Consider the following 25,304-nt stretch of genomic DNA (forward strand, 5'->3'; position numbering starts at 1 on the left):
TGTTCAGGAAATGTCCCCACCTCTGTACAGTACTGCCTGGTGTTGGGGCCTGCCCCCCATGCCCCAGAGCTCACTTCAGGCCAAACAACTGTATCTCGGCTCACGTTGTCAGCCAGGGTTGTGCCCTGAGTTCCCTAAGCGTGAGCTGGCTGGAGAGATTGTGGACGGGGGAGCGCTGACTGTCTTTGGAGCTGTGGGAGGAGAGAGCGCTGGCCTGGCAGCCATGGGAAACCACCGCGGTGCACATACCCTGGAAATTTGTGCACGGCCCTGTATTGCCCTGATGGTTAAATAGCCTCCTCCTCCCCCACTTTTTTTTTTTTTTCCACTTTCTGTCCTAAGCATTCCCAGACAAATTAAATATTCTCCTATGCAGTGGTCCCCCCTTGTGTGTGGTTTCAGTTGCAGCAGTTATAATTACCCCTGGCCAATCGTGGTCTGAAAATATTGAATAGAAAATTCCAGAAATAAACAATTTATAAGCTTTGCATGCCATTCTGAGTAGCATGATGAAATCTCTCAATATCCCACCTCGTCCTGCCTGGGACACGAATCATCCCTTTGTCCAGATAAGGGGGCACTATTATAGTCCTAATATTGCATTATTTGCCTCTACCACATTTTCTTTAAGCATCTTCCTATTGTCTGGTATTTGGGTCAATTTGCTATTATGAATAATGCTCCCTGAATATCCTCGACCATAAATTTGTGTCTGCAGAAACGATTAGTTATTAAATATCAGCTGTTGATCAGATACTAGGCTAGTCTCTTCACACATCTTTTTTAGCCCTTACCACAAACCCTGAGGAAGTTGCTGCATTTTATAGAGGAGAAAACGGAGACATAAGGCTCTTGGGTTCTGTTACCCTGTGTGTTTGGTGTCTGAAGCAGTGTCCTGGGAAGTGGTGGCGGTCGTCCAATGGAGATCTCCTGCCCCACTGCAAAGACCTGAACAGCTTCTACAGGTGTGGAGAGGGTGGGGAGACTAGGGGATTTCTGAGTTCTTAGGGGATGGCAGGCTGATCTCTGATTTCAGGTCACATGTCCCCTGTCCTTATCTCATATAAGGGACAGTGACAAAGAAACTGCCCTTGCCACAGGCTCCCTCCCTGCCCACTCGTGATGGACACAGGAGTCATCGAGGTCTCCCCCGGTCTGCGCCCTGCCCCTGGGTGGCTGTGCTGCCCTAGAGGCACAGTGGCTATCAGACCTCGAGTGCCATCCTGGGTCCCACATTGTGGCCACCATCCTCCTCCATGATAAATGAGGACAGGCCCTGCGGAGGTCATAATTACTCATTAGGAAGTCAAATTAATGAGCTAAGAGTCATACAAGACTGATTAGCTGTCAGTCAGCAGGAGTTATGGTCATAGTTGAATCTACACTGGCAGGGAAGGCTTTCTCAGAGGGGCAGATTTAAACTGCCCCCTGAAGTCCAGGAGAGAAGTGACCTGGTGTTGACTGGTAAAGAGCAGACAGGGTGCGGAGAGGTCTGAATAGGTTGGAGTAGAGCTTTTGGGCCTGGGGGTTGCGCAGTCCTTAGCGGTCCTGATACTAAAAATGAGACCAGTATGAGAGTGGGAAGCAAAAATGGCCTCATAGCCTAAGGTTTGCTCTTCACAGACGCTGGAATGGCAGGAGGTGGACATGGCAAATATTAAGAATGCTTAGTACTTTAGTGGCTTTCGGTACCTTAAGTAAATGTTAATGTGAAATTAACATTAAGCCTTCAAGGGGACTTAGTTGTGCTCCTGAAATAGCTCTCCAGGTTAATCAGTAATAGGCAGGGCAGGGCACTCATTCCAACCCCTCTGCCATCAAAAGACCCCTCAAGGACCCAGGTGACCCTGCTGAATGGCAGAAGCAGAAACTAAAATGAAGCAACTGGAGAATACACCCACGTAACGCAAAGGGAAAAAGCTCCTCTGGTTCTCCCCTGTTGGTTTCTTAAACAGGATATGGAGGTGAAGGGTTGGAGAGTGGGAAGTACTTTTCTTTTGGAGTGTGGGAGTGAGGAAGGACAAAGAGCAAAACAAAGCTCTGGTCGGCCAGGAGAAGCAGGGGTAAGGGCTGTGCCTGGGAGAGGGGCTGGGTGAAGGAGTTGAGGAACAGCTTCCTGTTCACCAGGCCCGGCCACCGGAGCCTGAAGGGCACTTGCCGGGCTGCAGGGCTCTCAGTGTAGATGCGGGCTCAGAGGGAAGCGTGGGGCCCTCCACGCCTTGTTCCGTGGACCCAGTGTGTCCTGCGTGTGCTTGCCTCCTTCCCAGAGGCTGAGCAAGGGCCTGAGACTCCTGTTCAAACCCGAGCTCTACCACTCAGTAGCTCTGTGACCTTGGACAAGTCACTTAACCTTATGTGCCTCAGTTTCTTCGCCTATAAAATGGGGGTATAGTAGTACCTACTGTATGGGGCTGATGTGACTCAAGTGGGCTAAGATTAATACTTGTAACATGCTTAGAACTTGTCTAACAATGTTAAGCACTTAATACTCATTCACTATTGTTAAAATCCTTACGGTGGAGTGTGGGATACTCTGTACTTGCTAGCGGGTTGTTGTCAAGGGCTTGCAGGTCTAGACCTGGATCAGGCAGTTCTTCACACAGAGGTTCCCCCCTCCCCCGCCAACAGGTGGTGTTCTGAAAGGTCATTAAGTTTGCAGGGTGCGTCAGGCCTTTTAAAACTAAGCTTTCCTCAAAACAGAACAGTTTCAGTGTTAGGAACTCCACAGCAGTGTCTGAAGCAAGTATTTCCTTTCCACCAGACACCTGACCACTCAGTGTGATTTGGAAAGATTAGAACCAGCCTTAGCACTGTGTGTCCATCGTTGATGACACAGGTTTTTCCTCATTCGTGCTTGCCACATTCCAGGTGTTCAGTGTCCCCACGTGGCTCGCGGCTACCTTGTTGGACTGTGCAAATAGAGAGCAAGTCTGCTGCTGCAAAATGTCTGGATCGTGCAGGTCTGTACTCCCTGGGTGCCTGCTGGGTGCAGAGAACAAGACTGTAGGCCTAGGTGGCGACATACGTGGCGATGCTAACACGGGGTTCCAGCACAAAAGGAGCATTTTGTGCTAGTGGATTAAGCACATACAAATGAAGGGGAGACTTGAAGGCAGGGCAGACACATGGTACACGACTATTAGAGGGAGCGTGTTTCATGAATTCAAGGGAAGGCGGCAGGCGCGGGTCTTGAGTTGGCCAGGCTAGGCATGGTCGAAGAGACGACATCTCAACAACCTTCAAAGACATGGTCGGGTGTTTCCAGGCTGGGCCTTTCTCCTGAGCTCTAGCCTCATGTATCTGATGGACCACCTGACATCCCTTTTGGGTATCCCAAAGACATCTCAGACTCAGTAGGCCCCAAAGCAATCTCAGTATCTCCTCTCACACGTCCCGCGCTCCCTGTGGCAGGGAGTGGCGTTCCCACCCACCTAGTCTGAGAAAGGAGAGAAGATCCCAGAAGCCCAGACAACTACTAAGAGGACGGGGTGTTAGACATTCAGGAAGAAGAGCCTGGTGGTTTCTGTTTGCTCTGTGGCATCAAAGGCAGTCTCGTGTGACGAGGGTGGCAGTGAGCCGGGGAGTGCGAGGACGGAAAGACCTGAGATTGCTGCTGTGGGAAATGGAACCCGGAACTGAGGAGGGAAAAGCAAAAATGGTCTGCGGAGACTCTGAAAGCTCAGAGGAGGTGATGAGCCACCAATCTGTCGCGAGACTGCTCAGCGAACCGTGGGTTTTCGCAGTGTGGGCAAACAAGACAGAGGCGAGGAGACCTGTTGGCGGCGGGGACGTGGTGGGGCCACTCCGTGGGGATGAGAACAGGCCGAGCGTGGATGGTCTAGGGAGGGGGCGGGAGAGCCGAGTCAGGAGACAGAGAGGCTGGGGAGTGGCGCACTGGGCGGGGTGCAGGGCTCTGGGGTGCCAAGGAAAGCAGGCAGGGCTGGAGAGCAATGGGAACCCAGGAAGGGGCCCTGGAGCCGTGGTAAGAAGTCTGGGCTTTTTCCTAAGGGCACAAGATGGGAAACCATTGAAAGGTTTTGAAGCATGTGAGTGACCCGCGCAGATTTGTTTCTGAGATTGCCGAGTGTGGAAATGGATTGAAGGCAGAGTGGCTGGGACAAGGACGCTGCGGCAGCACCGGGCGGTGAGGAGAAGCTCCTGGGCCAGGCTGCAGCGGGAGGATGGAGAGAGGCTGCGGGTTTCAGGACAGTACGGCGGCAGGAGCCTGCACCCCTGGGTGCTGCAGTGGCAGTGGGTGGAGTGCCACAGGATGGCATGGGTCCGGGGAAGTCAAGTACGGGTCGGCGGAGAGGTCTGGCTGCTTTCCTTTCCCATTGGAGTTCTTGCACTGCGCTTCTTACATTTCCCAGGGAACTGCCCTTGGAGAGCTTTCGGGGGTCTCTCTCAGCACACATCTGCATGAACACAACATGTCACTTCTATTTGTAAGGCTTACTCTCTGGATGAAGAACGCCGGTTCTTGTTAGGCTGCATTAGGAATTGTTCTCTAGAGTGACCACTGGGTCACCCGCAGAACCGAGAACCAGTGATAGATCTTTTGAGCGCACAGGGGAGTCCCTAAGTCACTTTCTCTGTCCGCTTACGGTTGTGATGATGCAGCACATGTTATTATCAGAGGCTGAATCACACTGTGTCAGGGACCAGAGTTGTTTGTGGTGAGAGACAGGGTAATTTTTTGCAAAGTAGCTATGGTAGTATCTTCCCAAAAGATCTAGAAAACACACGTAATTAAAAAATTGTGGATACAATGGCAAATATGCAAAACTAGAATCTGAATGAATCTCAGCATGAGAAGTTTGTTTTGTGGTAATTAAAGGCACTTTAGGGTTTTAATTTCATATGCGTTAATTGGCCTCCTGTTTTCCCGAGACTCAGGTGAAGATGTTTATTAAACATCTGGGATCTGGAAGTCCATGGGCTGATGGGTACTGAATGGCAGTGATTCCCACACTCAGCTGCATATAAGAATTACTCCAGGATAATAAAAAAATTCCTGGTTCCTAAGCCTTGGAAATTCTCCTTAGGGTGAGGCTAAGGAATTTTTTTTTAAGTTCCCCAGGTAATAATGTTGCATAGGCAGTTTGGAGATACTGATCTGAACAGAACTGAACAATATAACTGTGGGTTGAGGTGTATTTGAGGTAGCAGTCCTGCCACATCATTCTTCCTGAAAAATCCACATAGAAGGAGAATTCATGGTTGAATTGCTTAAAACCTCTTTTTTTTTTAGAGACAGGGTCTTGCTGTCTCCCAGGCTGGAGTGCAGTGGTGCCATCATAGCTCACTGTAACCTCAAACTCCTGGGCTCAAGCGATCCTCCTGTCTCACCCTCCTGAGGAGCTGGGACTACAGGCATGTGCCACTATGCCCGGCTAATATGTTTAACTGTTTTTAGAGATGGGGTCTCACAATGTTGCCCAGGCTGGTCTGGAACTCCTGGCCTCAAGTGATCCTCCCACTGTGGCCTCCCAAAGTGCTGGGGATTACAGGCATGAGCCACTGCACCTGGTTGATATATTCTAAAATGAATCTATAATATGACATGTATCTTTTTAAAGTTCAATACAATAAAACAGGTATATTAAATATGAAATAAGGATTATATCAATTATAAAATGGATGTGATACAATTGATTTCCATTGCTTATTAACTTTCCTAAGTTTAACAAAACTTTTATTTATTTATTTATTTTTTGGAGACAGAGTCTTGCTCTGTTGCCCAGGCTTGAGTGCTGTGGTGTCATCATAGCTCACAGCAACTTCTAGCTCCTGGGCTCAAGTGATCCTCCTGCCTCAGCCTCCCAAGTAGCTGGGACTATAGATGTGCACCAATATGCCTGGCTAATTTTTTCTGTTTTTAGTGGAGATGAGGTCTCACTCTTGCTCAGGCTGGTCTCAAACTCCTGACCTCCAGCAATCCTCCTGCCTTGGCCTCCCAGAGTGCTAGGATTACAGATGTGAGCCACAGCGCCTGACCTAACAAAACTTTTAAAACTCAGTTTTACATTGGTGCAGATGATACGTACACTCAAAAACACACTTTTTTCTGTGTCTGCACTCCATCCACATGTTAAACGTCTTCCTGATTTCCTGACTGGCAAGTGTTGACTTCTTCCTCCAGGGTCCCACTGAAGTATGTAGAGTGAGTCCAATACTGCAGGCAGAGAAGGATTAAGCATGGCCACATAGGAAGGTCTCAACCCTACTCCCTAATGTACAGGGTCATATTAGCTCTGAACGTGATATTTTCATGCCAAGCACATGCCATGATGCTTCTTTTACATGTTTTATTTCTACTTCCCAGCAGTCAGTGCATTTCTTAGGGTTTTCTTCTCCTTGTTTTCCTACATCCTTCTCTCTTGCTTCCCACTCCCCACAGCACCTTCTGCTGCCAGCCGTCCCGTGCTCACGCACGTCTGCACACACACTTGTAGGAGCCAGTGCAGCCTGGGGTGACGCTTTTGTGCTCTTTTGACCACAGTACCTGTATGATACCATATGATATAAAACTGAAAGAAAAATTTCATAAAACAATGCTCACTTTATTTAGGGTGCTTCCTCATATTTTCTAGTCTATATTGTAGTTCATTAAAATTAAATTAGAAGTGCTGATCTTAATGCAGTAATGCTGATCTGAATCCAATAAACTGATTCCATGACCCTCTAATGGGTTGTCATCAAAGGTTTGAAAATCACTGCTCTAGAGGTTCCTGGCATACCCCTTGGAGTCAGGCAGATCTAGATTTGAAGTTTAGTTTTACCACTTAATAGTTGTGGAGCTTGGTAAGCAGCTTCATTTCCTTATCTATAAAGTGGAGGTGTGTAAGACACTCTACCTATGCAGCTTTTTGGAAGATTAAATGAAATAATGCGTGAGAAGCACTTGCTTTGCATTTGGTTCCTAGTAAGCCCTGGAATGATGGGCATGAGGGAGATGATGATGATGGTGGTGGTTTTCAATTTCCAACTCCAGCTTTCTGTCAATTTCTATAATTTTGTGTGGAAATTCTTAATTTTTGCTGAAAAGGCACACAAAAGTTAGTGCGGGGAACTTGTGAGAGGAACTTGCATTTGGGGAAGGACTCTTACACACCCAGGAAAAATGACTACTAAAAATAGCCATTATGTTCCCATAAGTGGGTTGTCCCTTGTGTTTTCTCCATGCAGTCCCACAGCCACCGTCCTGAACAAGAGTGCTTGCACGGCTCGTGGTATTGAAACGTGGCTCTTCTCCAGGCACACGCTCCAGAGTCTTCAGCAGCCTGTGTAAACAAGTCCAGACTCTAGCTGGGCCTTTGAGACTCCCCGGGAAAACCCGGGTTCAAATCCCGGCTTCCCATCTAGAGGCTTGGGTGACCTGGACAGCTTCTTTTCCTTTCTTTCCTGTTTATTGATGTTATTTTGGGGAGGGGGTTACCTTTCTTCATCTCGACAGTGGGGCTAATGGTGGTCGCTGGTGAGGCCGTTGTGAGGACCAGAGACGGCTGCGTGAAGCACCCAGTGCTTGCCTGTCACTCGCTGGCTGCTACGCGGCCCCACCTGCGTGGGTGTGGGAGGCGCTTGCTCTGCCCACACCAGCAGACACGTCTTCCTCAGTCCTGCAGTGGCTGGTGACACCAGCCCTTTAGCTCCCCGGGCCTGCCTGCTTCCCTCTCCCTGCCTGGGCGACGCCTCCCAGCCATTAGGCTCTTCGTGTGCCACGAAGCTTTCCCTTACAAATCCGTTTAATGATGATTTATATATTCCATATGAGCTGGTTAATTTAGTTGGGAATTAATCATATATTGCCTTCTGATCTTTACTGCCTAGTCTTTCATTATTATAATTATAGTATTATTAGTTAGCTTTTATATGATTTATGTCTCATGTCCTTAGTTCACTTATTAATTCCTTGAGGGCAGTGATCATGTCTTACACATCTGTGAGTCCTCCACAGCACTTAGCATAGTTCCTTTTAATAATATGTGTTTTTTTAATTTTTAATTTTAATTTTTGTAGAAAGTGGGTCTCGCTGTGTTGCCCACGCTGGTCTCCAACTCCCAGCCTCAAGCAATCCTCTTGCCTTGCTCTCTCAGAGTGCTGGGATTATAGGTGTGAGCCACCGTGCCCGGCCAGTAATAGGTGTTTAATAAATATTTGTTGATACACTGGGTGACTGACTGGTCCAGAGCTAGCACAGGCCACAGGACAAGAGTTCCAGTGGTTAGCACCGTGGGAGGAGGCTTGGTGGGTGAAAGCAGACATGAGCTAGCTTTTGTTGGGAGGGTAGAATGTCTGTGGGTTGATAAGAGGGGAGGACACATGGCTATGCACGGAGGGCTAGTAGGTGACAAGAGTCCTCAGAGGCACTTTAAAGAAATGGCGCAGCTGCAGAAGAAATGGGGCAGAGCACTGCTGGCGTCGGCTTTAGAGACACCCACACGCAAGCCCTATTCTTAGTCACTCAGTGCCTGGTCCTGTGCCTTCTCGCTGGCCAAGCTGTGACCCATCTCCGGACTCTGCTGCTCTGAGCTGGTGAACTGTGGCTCTACAGGTGGAAAATTCTCTAAGTTTTTCTCTGAGTGAAAAATGCCTTTATTTTGTCTTTTTTCTTGAAGTCAGTATCCTCTGGATGTAAAACTTTCAAATGGCAGTTACTTTCTTTCAGCACATTAAAGACGTCTTTCCATTGTCTTCTGTCTTCCATTGTTTCTGTTGAGCAGTCAATGTAAGGCTTATGGATTTTGTGTTTGTTTTTTTTCTTTTATTAAGGTGGTGAGTCTGGTTTCTCTCCCTGCCCCTCCTCCCCCTGGCTGTTTTATGATTTCTCTCCATGTTTTTGGTTCTAAGCAAGTGTGCTGTAGTGCACCTAGGTGTGGTTTTATTTGTATTTGTCCACTTGGGGTTTGTAGCGATTCTTCAATCTGTGGTTGGAAAATTATTGGTCATTGTCTCTTCAAATACTGCTTCTACCTCATTCTTTCTCTTGTCTTTGTGGAACTCTGAATTATCCATATTTTAGATCTTTTCAGGTCTTTTAGTTCCTTTTTACATTTTTCTACCCTTTTGTCTCTCAGTGCTTCATTCTGTGAATTTCTTTTGACTTGTCTTTGGGTTCACTTATTATTTTTTTCAATGGTTTCTAATTTATTGTTAAACCCATCCATCGAGTTCTTCATTTTAATGATTTATTCTTTACTTCTAAAATTTGTTTTATAGAAAATCTATTCTTCAGAAATTAAAGAGAGATACTTTCCCCTAGGGAAAAAAAATGCTGAGGAGTTTATTACCACCAGACCTGCCTTGCAAGAAATGCTAAAGGCAGTCCTTCAAGATGAAATGAAAAATTATTAAACAGCAACATAAGAACATATAAATGTAAGAAGGTTGCTGGTAAAGGTAATTATGTGGACACATAGAAAATATTATAATACTGTAACAGTTGTGCATAAATCTCTTTTAATTCAGATATAGAAGTTAAAAGACAAAGGTATAAAAATAATAATAAAAATGTTAACATATATACAATAAAAAATAAAATAAATTTGTTCTATAATATTTAGTTTTTTTCCCCAATTTTAGTAGAGACAGCGTCTCACTCTTGCTCAGGCTGGTCTCGAACTCTTGACCTCAAGTGATCCTCCCACCTTGGCTTCCCAGAGTGCTAGGGTTACAGGTGTGTGAGACACTGTGCCCAGCCTAATTTTCAGTTTTCTGACAACACTTTCCATATTATCTTTTATTTCCTTTAATATATCAGGCATAGATGTTTTCAACACTGCATCTGAAAACATTTGGTATCTATATATCCATTATATCTGTGTAAGACCTGTGTCTGTATCCTCATGGGTCTGTTTCTATGGCCCATTATTTCCCTTGGTTTTCTATAATATTTTGTGGCCTTTTATCTTCATATTCCTAGCTGTATTGATTGAATGCTGGTGAGTGTATATGAAAAGCTGCAGTGATAATATGAACCCTAGGATAATGTTATCTTCCTCAAAATACTATTTATATTTATTTCTGGAAGTTCCAGGTCATTTTAATTTGATCAGGGATTAAGAAGATTCAAAGCTGAGCTTCAGTTTTTGATATTAGTCTATTTTCATTTAGTTATATTACTTACAAAGCTTGGGGAGGGGTGTTTCCAGAACCCTGTTTTCCCAGCTGGGGCCTGATCTCTAATTTTGGTCCCCCGAGTCACCTGAACATGTCAAAAACTCTGCTCAGCTTCTAAGTCCCACAGCCTCCTTTTCAGGGACCAGCAGATGCCCCTGAGCTAGGAGGAGAGCAGCCCCAGGTGTCAGGCTTCCTTTCCTGGGTTTCTTTTTTCTCCCAGATCTCACCCTCCTAAGTTTTTACTGCCTTGTTAGCTCTCTGATGCTTTTAAATGGATTTGCAAAAATATATTTTGTCCACGTTTCTTAGTTACTCACTATGGGAGTTAGGTCTGAATTACCTATTGTGCCATTACTAGAAACACCACCCGCCTCTCAGACAAGGAGTTTATTATCTGAAATCCAGCAGGGACATTTAGAAGTCTCTAGAATAGCGAATTGACATGATTAGGATGGTATTTTAGGAAGATGAACATGTCAGTGGTGTACAAGACAGAGGAGTTGAGAAAGTCTCAGTATGTAGAACAGTTAAGAGGCCATCATAGCCTAGTTCTTTCTAAACCCTAAAACAAGGTGAAAGCAGAGGGTAGGATTTATGAACCAGGTTTTTCATGTCAGACATGCCTGCATGAGAGTCTTGGCTCCCCACCTACTAGTAGGTTGCCTTTCAGCAGTTCCTCAACCTGTCCTGTCATCTGCAATAAAGGATGATGAAGTCCCTACCTCCTGGGGTTGCGAAAGTTAAGTAACAAAACTCATAGAAAATCTTGAGTTTTAAAAAAAAATTTTTTTTTTTTATTTTAAGAGACAAGGTCTTTCTTGCCTAGGCTGGAATGCTGTGGATTCATGGGCCTGATGATAGCACACTACAGCCTTGAACTCCTGGCCTCAAGTGATCCTCCCACCTCTGCCTCCTGAGTAGCTGGGACTAGAGGTACATGTCACTGCACGTGGCAAGAAAATCCTAGTTTTAATTCCTGGCAAATAGTAAGTGCTCAGCAAATAGTAGCCATTGCTAGTACTATTCCAAGAACCAAACCTCAGTTATTTAGGTGAAAATTCAACCTGACTGTTAATGGCACTAATCAGGGCCATAGCATTCTCAACTTTATGGGGGATCATTCACGTCACATGACTCAGTGACTCACCATGAGTAGCTCGCATGCCTTTGTGCAACAGCCTTGGCACCAGTGATATTCTAAATACCTACCACGTGCTGAACTGCTTTATAGCCAGATGTTGTGATTGTGAGACTGGTCCCAACCCCACATCTCAAAGGCGTAATAAAAGGTGACATTACAAAGTGCCTTTTGTCAGGCTCTAGGTGGTAGGTGCTTCAGCTCTTTTACTTCCTTTGAAGTAGAGGTTGTTCATATTTTAAGTTTATAGAACCATAAAATCTTACCACTTTACTTACACAAACAACCCAGTGTATGAGAATAGAAGCTTACAAAAAGATAAATCAAATTATGAGCCTTCATGTTACAAAAGGATTCATATGATCACAGATAGCCTCAGAAATCATCTTTTTGAAATGTCTCATGTTTCTGGATGATCAAAGCGTGGACCAGAAAGATGGAGTGACTAGCCCAAGGACACACACCAGCAATGGCAGAGTCAGGACTGGGACACAAATGTCCTGATTTCTGTGTATTTTGGTTCTCTTAGGCAAAAATAGCACCTGTGTGTCTCCTCCACTCAGTGACCTGCCTTCTCCAATTCTGTTCAAGTTTCAGGTGGCCTGGGTGTTAGTGCCTGGGGGAGACTTGCCTTTCAGAAGGAAGACCAGTGTGTCACCTTGAATTTCAATATCGGAAGCTAGAAAGTGTATACCAAGGAAGCATTTTTTCATTTGAATACTTAGTCATCTGACCGTCTCTGCCTGTCATCCAGTCTTTGAGTCTCTGGAAATATAATCTGCTTTTAGGGCCCAACTAAATGACCAGTTCCTGGTGCCAGACTCAGGGTAGAATTCCTCCTTTGCTTTTTTTCACAGAAGTCATGATGTATGCTCATCCTCTGAGAGTCCTGAGAAATCTGTGCCAGACGGCAAACTTTTTGTTCTGAGTCATGTGGCAAGACCACTGGTAATTCATTAACCTGTTCAGTGTGGGAGATGGGGCCAGGGTGTAAAGTCGAGTAAAACGGAGGCAAGGCCTTCACGTAAGCAGGTTAGCTTGTCGTTGTGTATCACGGGGGATGTCCCCGCTGTTTACAAAATCAAACAAACATAAACCTGAAATCAGTAAAGCCCTTTGTAAGAGTTTTCCCTACTCTGATAAAATATGTGCTCTGTGTTTCCTAAAAATCCACTTATAATTAATACCAGTCCCGATGGAAGATTGTGGGAATTTTTTTGTATGTTTGGGGTTTGGCTGAGCTGCATCCTGGGTGGAGAGGCGTAGTCTGTAAATAAGGGGCGGCCCAGCAGGTAGACGATGCCGTCAAACCTGACGCTTAGACGAAAGGCCAGAATGACCAGGTAATTAATGATTAACAGTTAAAGGGAGGCCAGAGTCTTACTTCTCAGAGTGTAGGCCGGAGGAGCTTGCTAGAAAAGCAGATCTCGGATCACCTAGAACTCCTACACTGAGATTCAGATGGGCTTGAAAGTTGGTGAAACGCTGGTTTGGATTTCATAGCCAGCTCTTACCTTTACTATTGACAGATATCACTCATTTGCTTAAATCCTTCAGTTTTCTCTTCAGCGTTAGGATGCTGACCAGAGTCCTGGGCGTGCTTTTCCATGTCTCTCGTGTCCTCCCTGTTGCTGACTGCCTGCCACTGGCAGGTCATCCTGCCGCAGGGCCCTTGCAGCGTCTCCCTTCTCTATTAATAGTTCCCTAGGGCTGCCCTAACAAGGAACCACAAACTGTGTGGCTTCAAACAACAGAAATTTATCCTGTCTTTGTTCTGGAGGCCATACATCTAAAATCAAGGTGTCAGCAGGACCATGCTCCCTCCGAAGGCTCTGGGGGACAACCCTTCTTTGCCTCTTCCAGCTTCTGGTACTGCTGGGCATTCCTTGGCTGGTGGCAGCATCACGCCAGTCTCTGCCTCTGTCCTCACATGGCCGTCTTCCCTCTGTGTGTGTCTGTGTCTACGTTTTCCTCTTCTTGTGAGGACATCGAGCCTGTGGTCACAACATTTTCACCAACTGATCAATATATAACGTTGTTGTATGTATTTTGTTTAAAGACACCTTATTTCATATCTATAATGATTGGTTAGCATTGAACTCATAGCCAACAGCACTCTATAAGTCATGCCTGAGCGAAGTTTACCTAACGCGTGTATTTTCTCCCTGAGTGTCCCTGCCCTTAGGGACGCTAACAGCACTTCAGCACAATGCTTGAGGGGCATTTTAAACAGCAAAATCACCAACAGAAAGTACAAAATTGTGGGAAATGTCACACTAAACAGGCTGTAGACAGGACATATATGTCTGTAGTAGTAGAGCTAAAACAAGAAGGTGATGTTGCCTTGTTCCACCTCAGCTGGGGGTGTGTGTGTCAGACAAGTCGAATTCTGTGCATTTCTGCAACTGACTGCGAAAGCATTGCCAGTATTGACTTTGGGGTTACAAATATATTTTAGCGAGTAGGCAAATTTACAAATACAGAATCTGTCAATAATGCGGATCGACCGTGCAAGCTTTAGCTTTTGGAAATATTTCAGGTGACCATTTTTTTCCCGAGAGTTACTTGCACAAAAACATGGGAGGAAATAATGACATTATGATGATCACTCACTGGAAGCAGAGCCACTTCCTCAGGCCTCTCGTTCCCCCCGTGGCGAGGCTTGGGCACCGCAGCAGCACTGGGGAGCCGTGCACGGGGGTTCTGCGTGTCGGGTTGTTCTCTACTCGTGACCCCTGTGGCTACCCCTATTTCTGCTCCTCCCTCTATTTTATTTCCTGCTCTAGGCTTAGCTGTGCCCATTCTGTGTCTTGAGACCTTCAGCGGAAGGATGTCATTGGGCTGGCGGTCACCACCCCAGGGGACAGACCCTCACAGGGTCGCCAGTGTGGTGTGTGTACAGGTTCCCCCAGGACTCTCTTGTAACTTATTGTCTTGTACCCAGGGCTCCTCATGGGCTCTGGAACTCCCGTCTTTCCTGTGTCCTCCTAGATGGCAGGGAATGCCTTATCTTTTCCAGTTCTGGAACACCATTCTCAATACGTGATCTTTGAGTGGGTGGACGAACAAATGAATGAATGGGACAGCTCGAGACCCGCTGAGAGCAACTGTATTTGAGGCTCCTCATGGCTATTGCATGTCCTTGTGGAAATCTCCAGGGTTTCTGTTTCTGTCTCAAAGAATGGCGGCCGGAGCCTCCGGAGGAGTGGGTGTGGCCGACCTCCTGTGGCAGCCCGGCCGAGGTGATCTTCAGAGCTGGCCTGGCCTTGTTTGGAACGTTTCCTGTGTGGAAGGCAGCATTTGGGCTTTGTAGGATTATGAAAAGACCCATTAGAAGTTAAGTTCCTACTCTCAAAGAATGTAGGATTTGGTTAGGAAGAGAGAGTGTACACAGCCAAAAAGCGTATAGGTGAGGCAAGGGATACGATTAAAGACTAAACAGCAGCCCTAAAGCAGTGTTGACTTTTCGGTTGAGCAGTGTAAGACCAGTGGTATGGTAGGAGTTGGAGGAGGAGGGATTACTTCAGGCCCAAGTGGTCTGGGAAGGCCTTAGGGAGAAGGAAGGTGGAGGCCGGGTCTTAGAAGGCGGGTGAGGATTGGCAAGGCCAGAGAGCGAGGAGCAGAGGGCAAGGTGTGAACGAGGGGCAGGGGGTGTCTGCAACACCGAGGGGGCCAGAACTGTGGGAGAAATGCAGGGAAAAGACGGTGGCTCCTGCAGGGTTCCAGTAATGATGCTGAGCCTTTGCACCAGCTGGGGCAGGGCAGAGAGAGGGAGGAGTCCTCGGCAAGCTGGAACAGAGAGATATTGAGATGTTGATCATCTCAGCCCAAATGCCTCTGAATAGAATTTTAAGAGCTCTTTTTTGAAGGAAATGAGTTAAGGAGAGACAGGTTAGGGTTGAAAGAGGATTATAATGTCATATTGTCCATGATGAAGTACTATAGAATGGAGACTTGAATCAGCATGGCCTTTGCTTTTGGATCCCAGATTAAATGCAAATTTAGGCATTGGTAGGGTGAAGATGGGTGGTAGACAGTTTGGAAGGTGCTTTGTTAGTGATTCCCCTCTGGGCATGTTTTGGGGGACAAAGGAAAGGCTGTCCTAGAAAGGAATCCGGAAGGAGGGAGGGAGGTGTGGTGTGGACCAGTTGAGGATGGGTGATCAGACCAGGAAATGCTTTTCAAAGGGAAAGTGAGTTAAAGGAAAAAGGGGTGATGGCAGGTCAGAGGGGGAGAGTGGTATTGAGGAAAGGTGCTTGAGGGAGGGCGTGACTGCATTAGGGCAAAGCAGAGGTGAAGCCCGAGCAAGATGCTGGTGTGCTCTGGAAGTAGACAAAGTCCGGAGGAAATGGCTCCTTGGCAAAAGACTTTGGGGGAGGCACACTGATTCCTTTAGAGCTTTAAGTGCCAATATTGGGGGTTCAAAGCATTTATATAACCCAGATACCCCAGAGGAGTGAATGGGTTAGCCTCTTTCCCACACAAGCTGCTTTGCCCTGCCCACCCTTGGCTGTTGGAAGGGCAGTACCCAAAGGTGTTGTGACATGCTGGTCCTCTGACTGCCTGGTACCCGGTTGGTTTCTGCTGCAAACACAGCCAGGGTAGGAGTGGGGAAAGCTTAGCTTTAGGTAAAGTCACTGAGAGGTGTCCGGGCCCTCCAGCTACCTGGGTTTTTGCCGGGGGCTTCCTATGCCAGTGGAGAGCCAGCTCAGAGAATAGGCAGGCCTGGGCCATCCTGTCCCCACACCCCCGAGACAGCTCCTTGGACGAGTGGGAGGGGTGAGCGAGGGCAGGTGGCTCCAGGGCTCAGCCCCTGAGGACGCTCCCCTGGCCCTTGAAAGAGTCGGAAGTGTGTGGTGCAGACACGACAGTCAGTAGCAGAAGTGCCTAACGTTGTGTTTCTCTTCTGCAGCAGGGCACCATGCCTGTGGAACGGATGCGCATGCGCCCGTGGCTGGAGGAACAGATCAACTCCAACACGATACCGGGGCTAAAGTGGCTGAACAAGGTGAGTATTATCTGCATGCGTGTGTGTGTGTGTGTGTGTGTGTGTGTGTGTGTGTGAGAGAGAGAGAGAGAGACAGAGACAGAGACAGAGACAGAGAGAGAGAGAGAGAGCTGCCCATGTGGGCTGCCAAAAAATAAAATTGTTGTGTTCAAGATCTTACGGTCATTCATTAGAAAAACCAGCCAACCAAAAGTGATCATATCAAAAAGTTTTATCTTCTTAACCTGAAGTCTCAGCCTTGGCTTGCTAGTATCAGCTCACCTTTGGCATTTTGGTGACTCTTTATGGGAAGCTTCTTCTGTGTTTTTCTTTAATGCTTCTTCCCCTCTTCCTTCTCCAGATCATTCCTTTCTTGCCTCCCCAGCTTCCTAGAATTAGAGGACATGGAAACTGCAGGATTTTATATTGGGCATGGAGGATGGAGGAGCGTATTGCTTTTCTTTTCAATATTTCTTATTTAAAGAAAACTTATATTTTTTTCTTTTAAAAAAGTCTTCTTTTTACCTTTGTATGCCCACCTGTCCTAAAAATGAGTTTATCATTATACCCACCCCCACCCCACACACGTGCATAAATACTCCCTTACTTTGTTAAGCTCAAAACTCTCAATTTAATTGGTCCTAGCTGTTAGGGATGAATCAGAAAGATATCTGTGAAATAAAAAAAACCAAACTTGTAGAAATATATAATCTAGAAACCCAACTAAATAGAATGCATCAATGCCTTCTTTGAGGGGGCCCAAGGGAGAAATCTCTTGCCTCCTACCAGGAACAATTGCATTCCTTCTGAGCAAATGTCTTTTTCCTCTTCTCCACCCCCCTCCTCTTCTCTTTTTTAATCTTAAGGACACAATGAATAATTTAGCTGGTCAGGCTTTATCTTTGTGTCAGGTGCAAGAGCTGAGAGCCAGATTGCAGGTCGGGCCTGCTTCTAGGAAGCAAACAGGGGTTTGCAGCATTCTGTTTTGTTTTCACTAATTTCAATCCTGGCTTTATTTTATCTTTTCAGACATCTCTCAAATCTTATTTCTTTTTGTTCTTTCCCCCTCATCCACTTATTTTTAATTTAATGTGACCGTTTTGAATGTATCTGTTTAAGTAAGTCCTTTCTGAAACAAGGTGGGTCATGGGTAAATAGAAATAATTTATCCTATATGCCTATTTCATGTGACTTGTCACACATTTAAGGTCTTATGGCAAACAATGTATTTTTTCTAGGGTTGGTGTATCTGTAGTGTTTGAGATTTAGATATGTAATTAGCCTCTTCCAAAGAAACAAACAGGAAATTGGGTTGTTCCTTTGCTTGTTCCATTAGCAGGGACACCTATGGGGCTCTCAGGAAAGTAGAGTTGAAGAGACATAGGGTAACAAATAATAATAATAATAAGAAAAGCTAATGTTTATTAAGTGCTTCCTCCATGCCAGGTACCTTTCTATGCAAGTTATATGCATTAACTCACGTCATTACCACTATGGAGTAGGTACGGTTATCATTTTCCATTTTACAGACAAGAAAACTGAGGCACAGAGAGGTTAAGTAGGATTCTGTTTGGAAGAAGAAGATAAAATTACCTGTTTTGATATACAGTGGGAAGTCAAAGCAAATGTTTTAATTCTGAAGAGAAGTAAGTGTCTGTGTTTGCTTTTTCTTTTTTTAAATGCATCCACTGATTTTGGCTTGATGCAGGGAGGAACATGCAATGTCATCATGCCACCTGTAATGCAAAGGCACTTGATGCACTGCAGTTAGCCGTCCTCTGTAGTAAATGGAACTGTGACCCCTAAGAAGAGATGTCTGTACCCTAATCCCCAGAACCTGGAGTGCGATTTGGAAAAAGGGTTTTTGCAGATGTAATTAAGGATCTCAAGATGAGATTATCCTGGGTTATCTGGCAGTGCCCTAAATCCAGTGAGAAGTGTCTTTATAAGAGACAGAAGACATACACACAGAGGAAAAGACAGAGGCAGAGACTGGAGTGACGCAGCCACAAGCCAAGGGACTCCAGGAGCCACTAGCAGCTGGGAGAGGCAAAGAAGGAGTTTCCCCTAGAGTCATTGGAAGGAATGTAGCTCTGCCGACAACACCTTGATTTTGGATCTCTGGCCTCCAAAACTGAAATAGAATAAATTTCTGTTGTTATAAGCTGCCCAGTTTGTGTAATCTGTCACAACAGCCCTAGGAAACTAATGTACCCTCTAAGGGTTGTGTCCTTCCTGGGACTCTCCTTGGGATGCCTTGTCTTCCATCTGCTTTGTCTATATTTTTCTGATACAGGACCAGAAGGCAAATGGATTTCTCTTTGTGCAGCTGAACACTTGGCCCCATTCAGGTGGCCCTTACCTGCTTCACTCACCTGGCTCTTGGCTCTAGAGTTCTCTTCCTGAGGCAGAGAGGAGAAGGAGAGCCCTCTGCCATCTCGCCGGGCTTCTCTGCTGGAGCTGAGCATGAGCCAGGCTGATGAAGGAGAGTGTGCCCGGGGCTGCTGGCCCACGCTGCCTCTCAGCACGCCACTGGCACAGAGGCCACGGGCTGCACTATGGCTTGGGGGCCTTGTCAAGCAGGCGTCCCACTGGGGCCTGGCCAGAGTGGGCATATGGCCCTGCTTGTGCACTATGGGCAGTGCCATCACTGTCACTGCAGGCCTCGGCTGGGGTCAGGACCTTTTCTCTCCATACCTGCACTCCCACAGGGCAGCTTTTTATAGGTTTCCGCTAACTTAGCCTTGTTGGCATTCATCTGTCCACATAAATACTTAGCGGAGAGCCTACTGTTGGTTCCTTCCCATTCACAAGCATTCTGTCTGGGAACCCCCGTCTATATTTTGAGTGGCTTGAGGTCATTCCAAAATCTCTTCTCGTTCTGAAGACTGTTGTAACCCTTAGGAAAGACACTGTCCGTGGCTTTGTGGCTCACTTATGCCCCAGGTGTTTGCGTTCATGGTGAAGGGCGCCAGTCCCCATGCACAGGTGCCATGGCTGTCTTGATCCTTGCTGGTGCTCAGTGCCAGGTGTAGTGCCTGGTGGCAGGAGGCGCTCCTCCTTAAGGATTGTTCTGGGAATGTAGGAACGAGCGTTGGGTACTTGAAGAGGAGCACAATATTGGTGGCTGCGTTTTGTTGTGTTAAAATAATCAGACCTATGAACACTGGATTGGCAATTGTCACATGTGTCTCAAATGGAGACTCCATCTAACCCAGTACATCTTAGTAAGAAGCAAAGAGGTGGTTAATCAATGTCTTAAATTTGTTTCCATCTCCTATTGTCTTAGTCTCTTTTCTGTTGCTTATAACAGAGTACCTGAAACTGGGTAATTTATAAAGGAAAGGAATTTATTTCTTATAGTTATGGAGGCTAGGTAGAAGTTCAAGGTCAAGGAATCACATGGCAAGGGGGCTGAGTGTGCTTGCTCAGGTTTCTCCCTGTTTTTAGAAAGCCACCAGCCCTACTCCCGTGACAGCCCATTAATTCATTAACCCGTTAATCCATTAATCCTTAGCAGAGATCTCATGACCCAGTCACCTCTTAAAGACCACACGTCTCAGGACTGCCACATTGGTGATTACTTTTCAACATGAGTTTTGGAGGGGGCGAATATTCAAACGCACCTACTTTTCATCACTCGGCGCAGGGTGGTACTGGAACGGTCCTTTGATTCCGCTGAAGGAACAGTGAGGAAGTCTGGCAAAGCAGTGTTGTGACTGGCTTGCGGGCGTGGCCTTGGCTGGGGCCATTTGCTCCTTATTATGGGTATTTGCAAATGTACATCGTGTGTTTGAATAGCCTAATGACTAGAAAAAATAGGATAGCACATTCCCATATGCCCACAACTAGATTTATTAACATTTTATTTTATCTTTGCTTGTGTGTGTGGTATTTTAAGGCAACTCCCAATAGTGTACATTTATAAGACTTAAGGACATTTTCTTAAATATCCACAGTACCATTGTCAATTGGACAAAATTAGTAATAGCTTTTGGATATCATCACTGCCCTGTTCCTATTCACAATGCCTTGAGTATTCCCCAAATATCTTTTTACAGTTGATTTGTTAAAATCAGAATCCAAAAAGATCCACAGGTTGTGTTTGATGTTTATACTCTAAGTCTCTCCTGACTGTGAACAGTAACTCCTCTTTTTTTCTTCTTGCCACTGACTTGTTGAGGAGAGTAGGTTAGTTCTGGATCTGTGCAAGTGCTTGCTTGTGTTTCCCTGGGCCCATTTCTAAGGAGGCAGCCACGTCCAGGTTCACGATTTCTCTCGTAGCTTGGTGGGATTCCCGCCCTGGTTGTTGATGTTCCTGTTTCCTGTTGGGGGTCCACCTGGACCCAGGCACCAAGGCACAGGCGTCATCAGGTAGTTCCAGACCTTTCCCATTTTCCCCCTTTGAAAGCAGGCTTGTGTCTGCGTAAACATCAGACTATCACTGACCGGGGTAAGGATTCCAAACAAAAATAGCCAACTATTAATAATTGGAAAAATCTTATAAATGCTGGGTGTGTGTGGTATTTTAAAGCAACTTCCTGCAGAGACAGAAGGAGATAAGAGAACTAGTTTCCACGGAAGGCCAAGGCGTGTTTGTTCTGCATTGCTCAAGATAATCTTAAGTGCTTTTCTGAACTCAAGCAGCGCTCCTTCCTTCTGCCTTCAGAAGGGTGGAATTCTATGCATGGGGACATGAGTGGATCCTGGTACATGGAGTCCTTCCATACACAGCGTGTACGGCCACTGAGTGTGCAGGACTGGTCACTCAGGGATTCTGAACCACCTGGCACGTTCTGATGTCACGGGACCTACACAGACACATGGCAGCACTCTCTGTCCCATAGCACGCAGGGATCTATGACCAGAATGATGTTCACTGGTCAGAATCTCTTTCAGTTTTAAAATGAATCTCACCTTCTTTTACCTTTCAGGATGGTCTTTTTAAAAAGATATCTGTGGTACACTTATTAGTCATTTCTTTTTTCCCCTGCCATGTGAAAAACTAGTTAAAAGTTACATCTAGTTTTAAAAACTTACTGTTTGACCATTTAAAAAAGTGCACAATTCAGTGATACGAAGTGCATCGCAATGTTGTGCAGCCATCACCACTGTCTAGTTCCAGAACCTTTTCATCCCTCCCAAAGGAGACACTGTACCCACTGAGCACTCGCTGCCCATTCTCCCCTAGCTCATGGCAGCTGCTAATCTGCCCTCTGTCTCTGTGGGTTGCCTTTTCTGGATATTCCATGTCAATGGAATCATCCGATATTTGTCCTTTTGGGTCTGGCTTGTTTCCTGTAGCATAATGTTTTCAAGGTTCATCCATGTGGTAGCAAGTGTCAGTCTTCCATTTCTTTTTGTGGCTGGGTGGTATTCCATGGTGTTCGTACACCACATTGTGTTCATCTGTTCATCAGCTATAGGACATTTGGGTTGTTTCCGTCTTCTGGCTTTTGTGAGTAGTGCTGCTCTGAACATCTGCGTATAAGTTTTTGTTTGAATATTTGTTTTCAATTCTTTGGGTGTACATCCAGGAGTGAAATGACTGGGTCATTGGTTAGTTCTGCATTTAACTTTTTGAGGAACGGCCAAACTATTTCCCATAGTAGCTGCACTGTTTTCTGTTCCCACCAGCAATGGGTGAGAATTCCAGTTTCTCCCCATCCTCACCGCCATTTTTATTGGTATATCTTTTTTTTTGGAGAAAGATCTGTTCAGGTCCTTTGCTTATTCAAGAGGATCATACTACATATTGCTAAATTTGGTCATTGCTTTTGTGGTTTCGTGATTTTGCATAGTTTCTGTGAGACTGGGTTTGTGTGCGTGAACAAGAGCAAATGCTTAAAAAGATCAACTTTATCTGTATCAACTCTGTGTCTTGACGGAGAGATTTCAGATCGTGTCACCCCAGAACTCCTCTGACCTAGAAAAAAGTACAACAGCAAATTCTTAAGGGTCTGTATCTTTAAACATAAAGCTTTAGATTCTGAGTGTGCACTTCAGGAAAGCTTCTTTTACTGAAATCAGTTTTTGTTTTTCTTTGTTTTCATATGAACGTCAAAAAAATTACACAAAGTGATTTTGCTCTCTGTTTTTCATCTACATTAAAAAATAAAATTTCACTCAGACCTTTCTGATCACTGTCCTTTGAAACTGGCTAAGCTGACACCTGCTATCTCTGTGGATGACACAGAACGAACAATGAGGAGTTTATGAAAAAGTTTCTTCACTTTCAGTTCTTTATTAACTGACTTTTAAATATATGGTATTAATAGAATTTCCCCTTTTATAGTTTTTGGGAAACTCTCCAATGTTCTGAAATATTCTTAGTTCCGGCTTTGTAATTGGTTCTGTGGAGAGGTACCGAGTTACTTTTGGGACAGCTGGCACCCTTTTCTGTATTTCGCTATGTGAGACCAAAGTGGTGGCAACTCGCTATTGACATTTTTCCTTTCCCAGCATATAGTGCTGGGGTACCCAAACCTAGCAATTGTCAGAACTACCTTGAGAGATTTTTTAAAAATATAGTTTCTTGGGTTTTAATCTCCATGGAATCCAAATCAACAGGTCTGTCATAGGCCAGGGAATCTTCTAAACCTAAAAGCTGGGAGACAGTATGTGGGGTGATTATGTAATTGAATACAGGATCACATGATCTCGGTTTTGAACTTAGACACTTACTACCATACGTTCCCTGGCTCAATAGTTTAATTCTGTTCCTCAGTTTCCTCAACTGTAAAATGGAAATCATAACTTATATTTAGCTCACTAGGTTGTTGCAAGAAACAAAACTGAGCCCCAGGTGGATATGCATAGTCAAATGTACAGTGCACAGGGCCCTTAATAAGCGCTGGAACTGTCACAAGAGCTGGGTGAACTGGTTTCAAATAGTAGTTTAACTATGAGTGTGACTTTATTTCTAAAGCATTAGTTTCTAATTGTATGTTTGCCAGCGTCGATTTAAGCAATTTTGAGTTCCCTCTTGGTCTGTAAGAAAGAGACAGAGTCTGATATAAGGATTATATTGAGGGGCTTTTCTGCAAAAAATGAGTGTCATCCCATAATCTACACATCTTTTTTTGCACTTCTTGCTATCTAATGCAGGGCGGTGGAGCCACAGGGATTAGAACATTAGACAGCAACCTTCTTTTCCTGTTGGATGCCCAAGCAGATAGAGGTGTTCGGTTCCTGTGACAATGGCCTCTGATACACCTGACTTCCCTTTAGCAGCATAAAGGGGTATTATTTTGGAAAGTTGCTTAAGATTTCCCAGAGTTACTATTTACCAAACAATGGGATTAAATTATAAGAATAAGCATTAGAATTTCAGTTATCTGTAGTCCTATAATAGAGACATGGGTCATGGAACACATTGGTATATCCCAAATCATCACCATTGACCTTGGAATACATTCCTGCTCTGCCAGACTTGGAGAGACTCTGAATCTCATTTGGGGTAGACCATCAAGATTTGGGGCCCAGTGAGGAAGTGGGTTTGATTTATGGTAGATTTTCCTGTAGACAGTCAACAAACTCAGTGATGCTTAGTGGGGAATCTTACTAGCTAGGCCTTAAGAACCCTCTGCAATGGTGGGTCAAAACCCATGACTGCAGTTCTTGTTTACTTGTCTTCTTTTTTCCCCAGGAAAAGAAGATTTTTCAGATCCCCTGGATGCATGCGGCTAGACATGGGTGGGATGTGGAAAAAGACGCACCACTCTTTAGAAACTGGGCAATTCATACAGGTATTAAAACTCACTCCCTGTATCATTTATAGAGGCAGGTGCTAACATTTGTTTATTTTTATTACACATACAAAATATCCTGGCTTATGGCCTCATGCAGGTAGCTCTGAAAAACCTGTGACTTATCCCTAGGCACATCCAGGACACATGGAGTACAAACTGTACCACTGAGAAGTGATGTTCCACCCATCCCATACAATCTTAGTCCTTAAATTTCTCATAAATAATGGTATTCTGATAAGTTCCCCAGGGGAATATAAACTCATTTTGTTCTAGAGCTATAAACTTGAGTTGACTAAATCTCCCCAAAAATGGTAGTCAGGAGTATATTTACTTACTACAAAATTTAAGTAGGGAGCTATTTTCAGGACTGGACTTTTTATTTAATGTTTGAGAGTCAGAGGAAAAAAAGGCACTCAAGTTCCTTCTGTTTGTTGGCCTTCTAGTCTTCTGGATTACTTACAGAATGTTCCATTCTTCTACCATGATATTTTTCTCTCAAGCTGTTTGGTCGAACTAGGGTGACAAGCTTATCTCAGTTTGCCTTGAAGTGTTCAGGTTTTAAAAATAAAATTCCTACATCCCAAGAACCTTCCCAGTTCCAGGCAAACCAGGACGGTTGGTTACTTTAGGTGGACCTTGGAATGAAAAGGTTTCTCTGTACTACCTGGCCAGCAATGCTGTGTTTCCAGGAATTTTTTTTCTGTATCTAATTTTTCCCCCTTTTTGTTAACCTCTGGCTATTTTGTTAGGAAAGCATCAACCAGGAGTAGATAAACCTGATCCAAAAACATGGAAAGCGAATTTTCGATGTGCCATGAACTCCTTGCCTGATATTGAAGAAGTTAAGGATAAAAGCATAAAGAAAGGAAACAATGCCTTCAGAGTATACCGGATGTTGCCCTTATCTGAGCGACCTTCTAAAAAAGGTAAAAATATTTAAAGACTAAGAAATTGGTCACTTAATATATACATAGTGCCTTTGTGATTTCTTTATTTCTATATCTATAGTCACTTCAAGGGTAGAACACCTGTTCATACTATAGGTGATAATTTTGCCCTTACGTAGTTTTGAGTCCCCAAAGGCAGTAAATGATCCGTTTGGAATTTTGGTCACATGCAGATTAAAACAACAGGTTCACTTAGAGTTTCAGAAAGGATTTAATTTAGGGGAAATGTTTCTCTTGTAGGTCCTTCATGAATTAATCCAAACTACATTTTTGTTGCCACAGGAAAGAAACCAAAGACAGAAAAAGAAGACAAAGTTAAGCACATCAAGGTAATCTTGGGTTGTTTGAAGAGAAAGTCAAAA

At 45.0% G+C, this 25,304-nt stretch overlaps 1 protein-coding gene across 12 annotated transcripts in view; it reads left to right on the top strand.

Moving 5' to 3' along the window:
- IRF2 (interferon regulatory factor 2) overlaps nt 1–25,304 on the top strand; it is a 126,484-nt gene that overhangs the window by 74,222 nt on the left and 26,958 nt on the right. For 4 of the 12 annotated variants that reach the window (XM_045552425.1, XM_045552422.1, XM_045552424.1 and 1 more), the window contains 5 exons: nt 11,849–11,954; nt 16,170–16,265; nt 23,893–23,992; nt 24,745–24,921; nt 25,225–25,271. In XM_045552425.1, coding sequence (XP_045408381.1) covers nt 16,179–16,265; nt 23,893–23,992; nt 24,745–24,921; nt 25,225–25,271 — 411 coding nt within the window. In that variant the 5' untranslated portion in view covers nt 11,849–11,954; nt 16,170–16,178. Of the gene's footprint in view, nt 1–3,916; nt 3,983–10,928; nt 11,106–11,848; nt 11,955–14,476; nt 14,500–15,887; nt 15,902–16,169; nt 16,266–23,892; nt 23,993–24,744; nt 24,922–25,224; nt 25,272–25,304 lie in introns of those variants that run through there. The other 8 variants (XM_045552427.1, XM_045552421.1, XM_045552428.1 and 5 more) reach the window with 6 other exon arrangements.

Source organism: Lemur catta, chromosome 5, assembly GCF_020740605.2.
Source record: "Lemur catta isolate mLemCat1 chromosome 5, mLemCat1.pri, whole genome shotgun sequence".
In the NCBI taxonomy this organism is placed as follows: domain Eukaryota; kingdom Metazoa; phylum Chordata; class Mammalia; order Primates; family Lemuridae; genus Lemur; species Lemur catta.